Raw genomic sequence first — 14,918 nt, forward strand, 5'->3', positions numbered from 1 at the left:
CTTCAAATGAATGTTGACAGATTATGCTCTATCTCCGAGGAAGACTATCGTTTTGAGCCATTTCGAACGGTTCAAACAGGAACAAAAAATTATATAAAATGTGCCAACAGATGTGAGTTATTTCCCCCATCATCTCAGCCTTACAGAAGACTTGTTGGAATTTCTGGAGATATTTCTCTTGTCGCAACATGGAATCCAGCTACAAATGTGCGTATTTTTTTATACAGATATTTGTAGAACACATTATTTTAATTTTTTTCACAGGATGGGTACACAATGATTTGGATGCATGACTCAACGAATTGGGTCTGCTCTCCAATTCTACGAACTCCTCATTGCGATATCATAGCTGCTTCACTGAGCCCAGACTTCTCTTTTCTGATTTTTACCACTTTAGGAACTAATCCAAAAACTCAAGGCATTGTCTTTCCCGAAAACTATGAAACTATTCTTGTTGACCTTAGAGCAACAAATGAAGCTTTACAACATGTAATACAAACAGGAAAAGATTATCAAAGAGCACACGTTTGGAATAATTAATTTATTTAACGACACTGTCATTTTTTTAAATGATTTTCATTCAGTTCTTTCCCGATTATTCAGCAGACAAAATTCATTTTGTATTGTACACAGAGAAAATACGAATTCAATATTATGTTTTAAAAAGATATAAAGTGTGAAATTTAATTATTTAACACTTCTTTCATTTTTAATGCGTTTTGTAAATGAAAATGTTTTCTATCAAATGAATTTTCAACTTATGCAATTTCAAATTAAAAAACTCACAATTTTTTTCCCCCTCCATCTTCTGCAGACCGAAAGCACTTTGGACATCAAGCAGCAGCAGCGGCATTTTGTGGAGCCCAAAAGCGAGATTGTGGTAGAAGAGCCGATTTGGATGACTGCAGATGAAGATAGAATATTCTGTGTGGCGACGAAGGACAACTCGAAGTCGTTTGCGTTGCTCGGATTTCGCTTTCTGCTCAACCAGGAGCCAATTGCAATGCTTAGCAGACCTCTGGCTAAGGTTTGTGTGTCGTTTTTGTGAGTTATTGTTAATTTTTTGTTTTTTTTTATATTAACTTCACAAAAATTTTGCTTTTTTTTTTAATTAATTTATTTGTTCGCATTGAATCTTTTAATAATATAAATATCTATTTCTTTTTCTCTCTCCTTTCCTCTCTCTTTTATTTTCTCTTCTCTTCCTTCCCCCTCCCTCACCACCCCCCCCCCTTCCCTTCCCCTCCCCCGCCTCACTTCTTTTCCCAGTTCTTCTACCCTCCACCTCCATTCCCCCCCACCGCTCTTCCTCCCTCCTTCTCCTATCTGCAAGGCTGCAGAAACACCCACCTCCATCTGCATCTTGTGCGTCTGAGAGGAGATATTCACGTGCTTGTCCAGCAGCATTTGATTAAACCTCCCTTTTTCCCTCCTTCCTCTTTGTTGGACTCAGCAGAATACAGAGTGAAGGCGAAGAGAAAGGCAGTGGCGAGGCTGGAGAGGGAGAAGTTGCAGAGATTGAGAGAGGAGGAGGAGGAGGAGGAAGAAGAAGAAGAAGAAGAAGGAAAAGAAGAGGGAGAAGAGGATGAAGGGAAAAGATCTAAGAACAATAGTGGTTTGTGTTAAAGTCTTCCATTGTATTTCTTTTAATTAATTAATTATTTATTTATTTTCATTTTCATTTCTTTCTTTCTTTCTTTCTTTCTTTCTTTCTTTCTTTCTTTCTTTCTTTCTTTCTTTTTTCCTTCCTTTTTTTTATTCGCCATCCATTTTCTTTCTCTTTTTCATATTTGCATTTTATTTGTGATAATATTTTTGATGTTTGCATCGAAATAATAATATCTTTTCTTTCTTTCTTTCTTTCTTTCTTTCTTTCTTTCTTTCTTTCTTTCTTTCTTTCTTTCTTTCTTTCTTTCTTTCTTTCTTTCTTTCTTTCTTTCTTATTTATTTATTTATTTATTTATTTATTCTCAACAACATCAAAATTTTTAACATTTTTATCCCTTTCCCCCTCTCTCAATAGCATTGCATCCCTCTCTTCGCATGATCCATTCATCCAAACACACAAAACATTCTTCTTCTTCAAATTTTTCCTCTTTTTCCTCCTCCTCCTCTTTTTCTCCTTCCTCTTCCTCTTCCTCTTCTTCCTTCCACATTCCCTTCCGCCCTTCTTCTTCTTTCCTCTCCTCTTGTTTGCCTTTAGAAACCTCTCTTTTAACTCCCATGAAGAGCAGATATTTAACCAATTGCATTGTTCTTGACTTGTACTTGCTGAAAAAGGAAGAAACGGGGAAATATCAGTTTTATCTTCCTCTGCAGAAGATGAGGAAGAATAAACTGGAGGAGAAAAGAGGGGAAAGAGAGGAAAGAGAGGAAAGAGAAGAAATGAGGCAGAGGTGGAATGCCAAAGTAGCTGAGGAAATTAGAAGGAGGAGGGAGAAGAGGGAGAAGAGGGAGAAGGAGAAGGAAGAGAAAGAGAAAGAGAAAGAGAAAGAGAAGAAGAAGAATATGAATGACAGTAAAGATAATAATAATAATAATAATAATAACAATGCAGATACAACCATGAATAACAATGAAGAAGGAACAAGAAATAATATTTCTTCTTCTTCTTCTTCTTCCTCTTCTTCTTCTTCTTCTTCCTCCTCCTCCTCCTCTTCCTCTTCTTCCTCTTCCTCTTCCTCTTCCTCTTCCTCTTCTTCTTCCTCTTCCTCCTCTTCTTTGTATGATCGATTTCCTCAACACATTTATTCAGCCACTTCAGTCAGCGCTCAGCCTTCTCTTCGACCTTACACTTCACTCTCTTCTTCTCGTTCTCCTTCTCCTCCTTTCTCTTCTCCTTCTCCTTCTCCTTCTCCTTCTCCTTCTTCTTTTAATTCTTCTTCTTCTTCTTCGTCTTCTCTTTCTTCCTCTTCTAACAAACAATTCCATTCTCGCAATATGTCAACACCATTGCAATCATCATCATCATCATCATCTTCTTCTTCTTCCTTCTATTCTCATGCTTCCTCTTCCTCTTTCTCTTCCTCCTCTTCCTCTTCTTCCTCCTCTTCCACCTCCTCCTTCCTCTCCGCCTTCTCCCCTCTCCACTCCGTCCCTTCCCTCACCTCCTCCTCCCTCCATTCAAACCTCCTTCTTTCTTCTCTTCTCCGCCACAACCGCATCTTCTGCGGCTCCTTTGCTGATATGCTCCTCATCTTCCTGCCAAACGAGTTTCTTCAGTTTATTGACTGTTCTCCTCAGCATTTGCCGATGATTTCGCTGGCAGTGAAGGTGAAGGACAAAAGAAGCGAGGAGGAGTTGGAGAGGATGATGGAGGAGCTGGGGGAGAAGAGAGGGAGAGGGAGAAGAGAAGGAAATGCGAATGCTATTTCATCAGTTTCATCTTCATCATCATCATCATCATCTTCTTCTTCTTTTTCTCTCACCCCATACAATTCACCTTCTTCTTCCTCTTCTTTCTCCTCTTCCTCCTCCTCTTCCTTTTCTTCTTCTTCTCCTCTCCTCTCTGCCTCTTCCCTCTTCCCCTTCCACCTCCACTCTATCCCTTCCCATCCTCCCCTGCTCCATTCCTCGGAGGGGCTTTCCCTTTCTGCCATTGACTCGCCTTTCTCTTCAAAGGAGGCGTTTTTCTCTTCTTTCATTGCGAAAAAATCTTCTCTGAAATCGCAGTCAACTTCGATGGCGTTTGCGAAGCTGGACATCAAACAGATGAAGCTGCCGACGCTGCTGCTGATGCAACAACAACAACAACAACAGAAACAACAACAAATGAAGGAGAAAGAGAAGGAGAAAGAGAAAACAAAGGAGAAAGAGAAGAAAGAGAGAGAAAGAGAAAGAGAGAGGGAGAAAGAGAAAGAAAAAGAGAAATCAGAAAAACCAGAGAAGAAGAAAGGCTTTTTTGCGTCTCTTTTCTCACGCAGCAAAGGAGAAAGCCAGCCTGCTTATTCACACAGCGGAGAAGGGAGTGGGAAATTCGAGATGTCAGCGATAATTCGCTATGCTAAAGCTATTTCTCTGCTTTCTTTAGGGGCGAATGGATTAAGTTCATCTTCTCTTTCTTCCTCCTCCTCTTCTTCTTCGAATAACACTCAAAATTCTGTTGGAAACACATCAGTTTCTGCCTTCGCTTCAGCTCTTCCTTCTCCTCTTCCTTCTCCTTCTTCTTCTACCTCTTCTTCATCTTCCTCCTCCTCCTCCTCTTCTTCTTCTTCTTCATTTAATTCTTCTTCCTCTTCTTCTTCTCTCTCTCTCTTCTATCGAGGCAGGCCAATCTCCTATCAGTTTGATTCTCTCAGAGAAACAGACAAATACGTCCATTTCTTTGTGGATGCTGCGTCTCCTGCTGTTTACTCGTATTCTGTCGATATATGGGCATTGGCAAGGTTGATACACCCGATGAAGTATGTGAGTGAGAGATGAGAGAGAGAGAGAGAGAGAGAGAGAGAGAGAGAGAGAGAGATGCTTATTTTTTATTTTATTTTATTTTATTTTTTTCATTTTTTATTTCAATTTGTTATTTTATTTTATCATTAATGAATTAATTTTTTCATATTTATAATAATGATTTTTAATTCTTCATCCTTCCTTCTCTTTCTCTTCCTCCTCTCTCCTTCCTTCTCTTCTCTCTCCTCCTCTCTCTTTCTCTTTCTCTTTCTCTTTCTCTTTCTCTCTCTCCTCCTCTCCTTCTCCTCCTCTCCTTCTCCTCAGATCCTCCGATGTCCTCACCCTCATCCACATCTCTCTCCTCCATCTCAACGAAATCCCCTTCACCCGCGTCCTTCTCCAGCACTTGTTCATCCATTCTCCTCACTTGCTCTCCATCTCCCTCTTCACTGAAATCCTCTTAGCTTTGCCTTTTGCTTGTCTATTGCAGAATAATAAACTGCCTCAAAATGTTCATTTTGATGGAAGTAATGGAGTGATGGCTGGTTCTTATGGATTGATTTCTTCATCATCATCTTCTTCTTCAAATTCTTCTTCGTCTTCTTCGTCTTCTTCTTCATTTGGTCATTTGAGTGGAGATATATCTCTTATTACTAGAGGCATTACAGCAGCTACTGGAAGCGGAATAATTAGTAGTGCGAATGGAGGAGGTATAATTTCTCCGAACTTTATTTCTCCGTTGAAAGAACTGAGAAAAGTGAAGTTGTCAACAACAGCGTTTATTCCCCCTCTGCCTCTGCTTGTGATGATAATGCGAAGGGGAATGCTGGGAAAATGTGGGATGGGAGGAGAAAGCGGGGAAATTATGGGTAAAAAACGAAATAATAATTATGGAAATATTGGTTATGGTTATAAAAATAAAAAATATTATAAAAGTTGTAAAAGTCAAAAAACAAATAGGAATAAAAATAATGGTTATTATGATTATAACAATGATGGGAAAATTGAGAAGTATGGAAGAGTTGGAAGACAAGAAGGAAAAGAAGGAAAAGAAGGAAAAGAAGGAAAAGAGATGGTTGTTAGAAGGCAGAAAAGTGTGGGAAGGGAAAATGAAATATTTGAAGAACTGATGAATGAGATGAGAAGCAGGAGAAAAGGAAGAAAAGGAGGAAAAGTGAGAGGAAAAGAAAGAGAAGATGAAAGAGAAGGGGAGGAAGAAGAAGATAACGTTGATGAGTTTGAAGAAGAAGAAGAATATGAAGAAGAAGAGGAAGAAGAAGGAGAAGAAGAGGAAATATTTGATATTGAGAGTATGTTGAATGAAGGAGAAGAGGAAGCGATGAGAAGGAGAAGGATAATGGAGAGGAAGAAGAAGAGGAAGAAGAAGCAAGAGAAGATGAAGACGAAGAGGGGAAAGAAGAATGTTTCATTTGGAAGAGGAGATAAAAAGGAAGAAGAAGAAGTGATTATGAGACAGAAAGATGGAGATTCTTTGAAGGAAAATGGGGTAAATAATGAAACTAACTACAATGTTGATGATGAAAAGATGAAGAAAGAGAAAGAGAAGGAGAAGGAGAAGGAGAGGGAGAAAGAGAAGGAGAAAGAAATAAAAAAAAATAATATTTCTAAACAAAACATTTCATATTCTTCTTCTTTTTCTTCTTCTTCTTCCTCTTCTTCCTCTTATCCATATCCAATCAAATTGAAAGGTCTGTTCAGAAATAGAGGAGAAAGAGGTTTAACAGCTGCTACATCGATCATTGAATTCTGGAAGAAGAAAGAGAAAGAGAAGAAGAAAGAGAAGGAAAAGAAACAATTAGAAGAGGAAAAGAAAGAAGGAGAAAGAGAAGGAGAAGGAGAAAGAGAAGAAAGAAAGAGAAGGAGAAAGAAAAATGAGCAAGAGAATGAAGAAAACAGAGAAAACAAAATAGAAAAAGAAGAAAAAGAAAAAGAAGAGGAAGAAGAAGATGAGAAGGAAGAAGAAAGGTTATATAATATTCGTAATTTTGGTGAAGAATTCAACAGATGGAATGACTCTATGCCTGCAGAAAAGAAAGTGAAGAGGAAGAAGGAGAAGGAGAAGGAGAAAGAGAAGGAGAAGGAGAAAGAGAAAGAAAGAGAAAGAGATAAAATAAAAGAAAGAGAAGAAGAAAGAGAAGGAGAAGGAGAAAGAGAAGGAGAAAATTCAAAAATAACAGAAAATGAAGAAATAAATCATCCTAATCATGTTTCATCATCATCATCATCATCATCAACAGGTCTTTCATTCACACACAGCAACATTTCTTCGGCACCTGTTAGATTGCTTCCTCAAACAAAAGAGGAAAAGGAGAAGAAGGAGAAGGAGAAAGAAAAAGAAAAAGAGAAAGAGAAAGAAGAGATTGAAAATGATACTAATGAAGCTATTGATACTGATATTACAGCTTCATCTTCCTCTTCTGTTTCTTCATCTTCCTCTTCATCTTCTCATTCTTCTTCTTCTTCTTCTTCTTCTTCTTCTTCTTCTTCTTCTGTTTCTTCTTCTTCTTCTTCTTCTTCTTCTTCTTCTTCTTCTTCTTCTTCTTCTTCTTCTTCTTCTTCTTCTTCTTCTTCTTCTTCTTTTTCTTCCTCTTCATCTTCCTCTTCATCTTCTCATTCTTCTTCTTCTTCTTCTTCTTCTGTTTCTTCTTCTTCTTCTTCTTCCATTTCTTCTTCATCTTTACAAACTCCTCTTTCTTCTGATAGAAAACATGCTCTAATCACTCCAATCAAAGATGACGAAGAAAAAGAAGCAATGCATCATTCGCTCAAAGAAGAAGAGGAAGAAAACAAAGAAAACGAAGAAGAAGAAGGAAAAGGAAAAGGAAAAGGAAAAGAGGAAAAAGAAGGAAAATTAAAAGAAGAAGAAGAAGGAAAAGAAGAAGGAAATGAAGAAAAAGAAGAAGAAGAAGATGATGATGATGAAGAAAGCAATGCAGATTCCTCCAGTGAAGAACTGCAGTGTCTCTTTCTTCATTCCCCTCCTCCTCCTCCTTCTCCCCCTCCTTCTTCTCTTCCATTCTCTTTGCCCATCTCAAACAACAGCAACATCAGCAGCAGCAGCAGCAGTAGCTCTTCATTCACTCCTTCTCTTAGTTCTCTTTCTCCTTCTTCTTATGGCGAAAATTATTCGGATTCGGCTTATTTCTTTTCTTCTTCTTCCTCTTCCTCTTCTTCTTCTTCTTCCTCTGCTTCTTCCTCTTCTTCTCTTCTCAATTCACGTGTTATTCTTCCTTTCTCTCTCTCTTCTAAAATAAGAAAACTTTCTTCTTCTTCTTCTTCTTCTTCTTCTTCTTCTTCTTCTTCTTCTTCTTCTCCATCTCCTTCTCTTCCTTATCTTCTCTATAAAGCTGTTGATACTTCTTCTCTTGCTCCTCAATCTATTTCTTCAACTGCTTCTTCTTCTTCTTCCTCTTCTTCTTCTTCTTCCTCTTCCTCTTCCTCTCCTCTTTCTTCTCCTTCTCCTTCTACTTCTTCCTATTCTTCTTCTTCAAATGCAATGAAAAGAGGGTATTATAGAGAAAGAAGTGAAGAAGAAGAAGAGGAAGATTATGAAGAAGAAGAAGAAGAAGGGGAAGAAGAAGAAGATGATGATGAAGATGCTATTTATCAAAGAAGGAGAATGAGAAGAAATAAAGAAAGCGAAAGAGAAAGGAGGAGGAGGAGGAGAAGAGAAAGAGAGAAGAAAAGAGATAAAAGATTGGAGGTGATGATGAGAAATGTTAATGAAAGAAGAGGAAGTAGAGAAGAAGGAGAAGGAGAAGGAGAAGATAAAATAAGAGGAAGAGGAAGGGGAAGGGGAAGAGAAGAAGAAGAAGAAGAAGAAGAAAGTGAAATGGAAGATGATGAAGATGAAGATGAAGAAGAAGAAGATGAAGAAGAAGAAGGATATTTCAGAAGAGGAAGAAGATATCGAAATAGGAACAGCAACACAGAGGAAGAAGAAGAAGATGATGATGATGAAGGGGAATATAGAACACATAATCAATCAGCAAACAGCTTCTCGGAAAGAGAAGAAGAAGAAGAAAGAGAAAGAGGAGAAGGAGAAGGAGAAGAAGAAGATTTTGAAGCAAACGAATTTTCCAATCCAATTTTTGTGGATTCAGATGAAGAGCTGTTTAACAATCCATATTTTGCGTTGCATTACAACCATCTTCAGAAGAGGCATCATATTCACAGCCATCATTCGTATTTAGGAGGAGGAGGAGAAGGAGGAAGAGAAAGAGAAGAAGGAAGAGAAAGAGGAGAAAGAGAAGGAAGAGGAAGAGGAAGAGGGGGAAGAGGGGGAAGAAGCAATGCTTATGACGTGATTGGTTCTGGAAGCTCTTCTTATCAGAATCAGAACATGAATGGAAGAAGTGAAGGAGATAGTGTTAAGTTGTATGGCACACACAAACATGGAAGAAATGTGCATAGCCATCACACACACCACAGTGGAGGTAATCAAAATCTTAATCCTAATTCTTCTTCTTCTTCTTCTTCTTCTTCTTCTTTGAGTGCTTCTTCAAATAGCGAAAGAGGAAAGATGCTGTCATTCAACGAAACAGGAGAAGATTCTGATAATTCTTCAAAGGAAAGCGAAAGTTCTTCTTCTTCCTCCTCATCCTCCTCCTCTTCTTCCTCTTCTTCCTCTTCTTCATCTTCATTTGTTGCACCAATGAATAAACGCCCAGGGAATGTTGCATCTTCCAATTCAACTGCTTCTTCTTCTTCCTTTTCTTCTGTTGTTTCTGATGGAAGAATAAATTCATCCATTTCATCATCATCTTCTTCTTCCTCCTCTTCCTCTTCTCATTCTTCTTCTTCTTCATTCCCTTATTCTTCTTCTCCTCCTCCTTCTTCTTCTTCATATCATCGCTCTCTTGTTGACAAACATCCATACGATGCAAGCGAAACGTCGAGTTCTTCTGAGGCAGAAGTCACTTTCATTGAGCAAGTGGCGAAGTTGAATGAGATTGAGCGAGAAGCGAAGAAAGAGATGGGGAGAAGAGGAAATGTTCATAACTTGTCGCTTTCACAGATAAGCTATGAGGAGAATAAAGGGGGGAATAAGTATGGGAGAGGAGGGAGAGGAGAGGGAGAGGGAGGAAGAGAAAGAGGAGAAAGAGAAGGAAGAGAAGGAAGAGGAGGAAATTACGAAACTGAAGCAAGACAACACAGGAAAGACTCATCCATAAGCAAATCACAAAGATATCCAACTTCAATGAAAGCGCAAAGAAACCGATTTATTTCGCAGCAAGAGCTAATTCCCCGCCATTTGGGAACGCAGCAGCTGTTGGAGGAGATTCAGAAGGAGAACAAACGCAAGCAGAAACAGATCAAAAAATCGTCGTTGCATCTTCTTCCTCCTTCGCTGCAGGAGAACGAGGTGTATGCAGCAGAGCAGAGCTATCGTACTGAGCAGTTCTTCTATTATGTGGATCTGTTGACGACGAAGTATGATGAACAGCAGGGGAATAGAGAAAGAGAGAAGGAGAGGGAGAGAGGAAGAGAGAGAGAGAGAATGAGGATAAGAGGAAGAGAAGGAAGAGAAGGAAGAGAGAAGGGAAGAGAAGGAGGAAATGGAAGTGGAAGAGGAAGAGGAGAAAGAGGAGAAAGAGAAGAGGAGAAGGGAAGAAGAGAAAACAAAAGAATAAACACATATTTGGAATGGCTGGAGAAAGGAAACGGAGCCAAAATGAGTCAAAAAGAACAATATTCAGCATTCTTGTCATTCTACCGAAGAGAAGGAAGCAGAAGAAACAAGAACAATAAAAATTATGATTATAACTCAGAAGGAGAAGGAGAAGAAGAAGAAGAAGAAGAAGAAAGCTATCTGTCAGGAAATGGAGCTAATAATAATACCAGTTTCAGTGCAAAGCAAGGCAATCGAAGTGCGTTTTCTCCCTTTTTGCCTCAGCCTCTTCTTTCTCATTCGCAGCAGGTTCTTCTGAGGAGGAAGATGTATCAGATATGCAAGTATTTCATAGCAGTGAACAATTTGAAGATCAAAATGAACAATTCGATGCAGGAAGAGATGCCGACAAGGATCCTGGAGTGGATGGAGCTGCCGAATTGGTGTGTGGAGGAGAGAGAGAAAGGAGAGAGAAAGAGAAAGAGAGAAAGAGAGAGAGAGAGAAAAGGAGAAAAAGAAAGAAAGAAATATTTTTTTTTTAATTTTTTATTTCAATTTGTAATTTGATTATCTTCTTTATCTTCTTTTCCATCTTTCTTTTTCACACAAATATATTTATTTAAATTTATTTCTTTATTTCTTTCTTTCTTTATTTGTTTATTTATTTTTTAAAATTCCCTTTTTTTCTTCATTCTCCAGCATTGTTCTCCAGCTTCTCCGTCGTTCCATCCTCACTTTGTCCCCTCCTTGTTACCTCAAATACATCCAGAGAGAATTTGAGAATGCTAAATCTTATCAATCTTGGGCGCAAACCACGCCAAACACTGGAATTGCTGGCAATTTGCTTTCTTCCCCGATTTTCTCCTCGTTTTCTTCTTCTTTCTCTTCTTCTTCTTCCTTTTCTTCTTCCTCCTCCTCCTCCTCTTCTTCTTCTTCCCCGTTTTCTGATGAGCAATCGAAAATTCCTATGTTTGCGACTCCCTCATTCACTAAAGCCCTCTCAGCTACTCATCTCACACACGACAAGGATCTGACTATGGCTGTGAGATTCATCACTAGATATGTATGTGTTGCAGATGTATTTTTCTGAGTTATTTTTTCTTTTTTCTTTTAACTTTTTTCTTTTTTCTTTTTTTCTTTTTAACTTTATTTATAATTTTTAATTTTCTTTATTTTTATCTTTCTCTCTCTCTATATATGTATATGTATATGTATATTGCAATATATTCTTCTTATCTCTCTAAATGTCCTCTATATTTCAATTTATTTCTATTTATTTCTATTTATTATTTAATACTTCACATATGTTCATATATTCCTTTCCAAAAAATAAATAAATAAATAAATAAATAAATAATAATAAAATAAATATTATTATTATTATTATTATTATTATTATTATTATTATTATTATTATTATTATTATTATTATTATTATTATTATTATTATTATTATTATTTTCAGGATAAAACGGGCCCTCCAGTTGACATGTCTTCCTGTCTGAAGACAACACAGCCACATCCATTTGCTTTCCTCCCCATCGTCCCTTTCTCTGTCTTCAAACAAAACAGCAGCAGATTCACAAAGAGAAATATGAATATGAATTTGAATATGAATTTGAATTCTTCTTCTTATCCTTCTTCTTCTTCGTATTCTTCTTCTTCTTCTTCTTTCTGCCACAATCCCAATTCCACCCCTCTCTCTTCTTTTTCCTCTCCTCCTCCTTCTTCTCGTGGCTTTTCTTCTTCTCTTTCGCCTTTTTCGTGTTCTCCTCAAATCTCTGCTAATTCAACAACAATATCTTCTTCTTCTTCTTCTTCTTCTTCTTCTTCTTCCTCTTCATTTCCATCAACACCTTCATCAGTAGCTTCTTCTTCTTCTTCCTCTTCCTCTTCTTCCTCTCCAACTTGGTCTCTTGCATCGTCTTCCTCCTCCTCCTCTTCTTCTTCTTTTGTTCCTTCTCCTCTCATTCGTCAGCCTTCACCTTCTCTTCCTGCACCTCCTCTTTCTTCTCCTTTGACTCATAATTCTCAAAACTTAAAGTCTTCTCATGAAGCTGAGAGCATTTCGAAGAATTAAAAGAGAGAGAGAGAGAGAGAGAGAAGTTGTTAGAATTTCTATTCCTTTTTGTCTTTTTCTTTCTTTCTTTTTTCATTTCTTTTATTTATTCTATTTTATTTTTTCCCCCCATTAAATGCTTATTTTTTTTGTGGGAAAAGATGGGTCTTATTTATGAATATTAATTTATTCCGACATTTTGAATTACTATTTTTCTGTAATTGAATAAACAGAATAGTTTTTTTTATCTCTTCAGTTATATATTCATTTATTCGTTAAACAATCGAAGTGCTTATTTCTGAAAAATAAAAAAATTCTTTTTTTGTCAAGTTAAATGGAATTTCTGAATTATAATCCATATTCTCTGTCCATTGAAAAAAGAAGAGTTGAAAAAATGTTCAGAGTCAATTTGTTGAATGGTGAAGTTTATGATGAAATTGGTTGAAAATTTTAAATAAAGAAACTGCTCCATATGACAACTTTCGATCATAACCAATTATAATTCTCATCAAATAAAATTGTTGCATTTAACTGCAAGCTCGCTGTATATGAGCGTCGACAATTTAAGATGGGAAATTAGCAAATTACAAGCACTATCTGGAATTGCTGAGCCAAAGTCAAAACGCCTATTAAGCGTTGCAAAAAAGAAAAAATCAATTTCACGCGAAAATGCAACAAAGAAATTATCTGAGCTATCACATTTGGCTGCAAAACGTTCTTTTTATCATGATGAGGTAAATCTAAAGCGGTTTTTACGAGATTCAAAGGTATTTTATTTTATTTGAAAGTTATTATTTTGTTCAATTTTTGGATTATTTATAAGACTTTAGTGATCAAAAATGCGAAGAAAAAATTCAACAAGAAAAGTAAGCAACAACAAGAAATCGAAAAAAATGATTTTGAATCGATTATCCAAAAGTTAAAGGTTTTCTTTTCATCCTTTGTGTTGTTTTTTTTTTTCATCTTCAATTGAATTCAATATTTTAAAGGATTTTCAAGTTGATGATCTTTTGGAAAAATGTCTTCAACGCTTTAAACTTACGCACATCAGGGATACTCTCACACCGCTGCAAGCTCCCAGAAATATTGATTATTTAAGCAATCCAATGACAACTGGATATGTTTCATCAATCATCAACTCAAAAAAAGTTAATGAGCAAGCAACTATGATGCAAAACAAAAAATATGGAATTGTGCTACCACGAGGGACAATTTTAAATCCACAAGAATCAAATTCCACTGAACAGCATCCAGATTTGAGTTCACATTTAGAGAATTCTTCTTCAACGCAACCCATTTCACACTTCACTTCAACAACAATTTCCAATGCGATCACGACATTTTCAGCTGATCCAACATTTAGTTCTTCTTCTGATGTTCATGTTCCTCCTTCTTCTTCCACATCAACTACAGATTCAGCACATTCATCTCAAGTTTCTCCATTTCTTCATACGTCTTTATCGAAAAAAGAGATTATAGCCCTTTCAAAGAAGTCAAAATTAGCTGCGCCTTTGCCTGCAATACGCCAGCGGATTTCTTTTGTTGATGGGAAAGTTGAGGAATCAGAATATGCAAAGAGAAAGAAGGAGCAAAAAGAAAAGAGAAGAGAAGAATTGAGAAAAAGGAAGGAGGAGGAGAAAAAGAAAAAAAGTGCTTCAAAGAAAGTTGATGAAATAGACATTGGGGATGATGCTGAAAAAGCAAAAGTGGAAGGAGAAAAAGAAGTTGAAGACATGGAAGAAGCAGAAGAAGATGATGGTTTTAAAGATAAAAAGGATGAACCAAAGAAAGATGATTTTAAAGACATTTCAGAAACTGTCAATTTTGAAAAGAGATTATTCGTTGAAGAGCCGAAAAAGCCAAAACTTCCTTCGACTTTTGAGGAAGCAACAAAGCTCGCAAAAACACCAGAAGAACTACTGCAACTTTTATCCATGCCATTTGGGAAAGAAGAGAAGGAAAGAGGTGGAAGGGCAAAAAGAAAAGATGAAGAAGAAAAAGGTTTGTCTGTTGGAACACACAAAGCAAACAACAAACAAAGGAAGGATAAGAAAACGAACGGATCAACAAAACGCATGAAGAATGAATCAGCTCATTCAAGAAAAGGAAAAGGTGATGTTATTTTTTACAAAAAGGGTTTAAAGAAAAGATATTTCAGTGAAAATGAAATGCTTCATGGAGGTGAAAATCGAGAAAAAAAATTAGAAGTCAAACCGCGGCTCGAAAATGATTCGCCTTCAATCACAAATCAATCAGTAGTTGGTAATGTACATCCTTCTTGGGCAGCCAAAAGAAAAGAAAGAGAAAACAATTCAATGAAGCAATCAAATGCCAAAGGCTCAAAATTGCTGTTCACAGAAGATTAAACATATAAAGTTGATTTTCTGAAATTATTATTCTCATCTTTTACGATTTTTTAATCGAGTGAATCCAATAAAGAATTCTTTTTGCAAAATAGATGTTGAATTTCATTTTCTTTTCAGGAATAATTTCAGTTTTTCAAATGAATAGTTCTTTTCAATAAATGAATTGAAAAATGTCTCAGAAATCGATTTTATCCTATTAATTTATTGGTCCGTGATATCAAATATTTGATTCAGCTTCTTGTTAAAGTTTGAATTCAATTTTATTATTAAGGGTTTTCCAATTTGAAAAGATAACTTTTCCAACAGCAATTCATTAAATTTCATTTGAATAAATATTTTATATTAAAATTGCTTTTTTTCAACATTTGGGACAAAATTTTTTTAGCTTTCTGAATTTTGTTCCTTTCCACTCAAACAAATTTTTTTTTCAATTTTAGAATTTTTCTGCATTATTTTGAAATGAGAATGAAAGACT

General features: G+C 36.5%; 2 protein-coding genes across 2 annotated transcripts; both read left to right on the top strand.

Moving 5' to 3' along the window:
• Positions 1-6: 6 nt before the first annotated feature.
• Positions 7-12,391, top strand: MONOS_4416fu4417 (uncharacterized protein; the record flags this gene model as incomplete). Its single annotated transcript, XM_067874487.1, has 9 exons — positions 7-207; positions 265-525; positions 585-674; positions 815-1,027; positions 1,270-1,615; positions 2,024-4,403; positions 4,711-10,461; positions 10,718-11,081; positions 11,484-12,391. The coding sequence occupies 9 exons, from the start codon at positions 7-9 to the stop codon at positions 12,096-12,098; spliced, it is 10,221 nt and encodes a 3,406-aa protein (XP_067722814.1). The 3' UTR covers positions 12,099-12,391.
• A 229-nt stretch (positions 12,392-12,620) lies between these two features.
• MONOS_4415 (uncharacterized protein) lies at positions 12,621-14,791 on the top strand. Its single transcript, XM_067874486.1, has 3 exons — positions 12,621-12,844; positions 12,901-13,002; positions 13,067-14,791. Exons 1-3 carry the CDS (start codon positions 12,626-12,628, stop codon positions 14,441-14,443), a joined length of 1,698 nt encoding a protein of 565 aa, XP_067722815.1. The 5' UTR covers positions 12,621-12,625; the 3' UTR covers positions 14,444-14,791.
• Positions 14,792-14,918: the final 127 nt, after the last annotated feature.

The sequence above is a fragment of the Monocercomonoides exilis genome, assembly GCF_001643675.1.
Source record: "Monocercomonoides exilis strain PA203 chromosome Unknown scaffold40-978991, whole genome shotgun sequence".
NCBI classification, from domain to species: domain Eukaryota; phylum Preaxostyla; order Oxymonadida; family Polymastigidae; genus Monocercomonoides; species Monocercomonoides exilis.

Coding starts and splice junctions, on each gene's coding strand:
- MONOS_4415 (XM_067874486.1), top strand. CDS start 12,626: ATGAGCGTCGACAATTTAAGATGGGAAATTAGCAAATTACAAGCACTA. Junction 12,845..12,900: donor GGTTTTTACGAGATTCAAAG/GTATTTTATTTT, acceptor ATTATTTATAAG/ACTTTAGTGATCAAAAATGC. Junction 13,003..13,066: donor CGATTATCCAAAAGTTAAAG/GTTTTCTTTTCA, acceptor AATATTTTAAAG/GATTTTCAAGTTGATGATCT.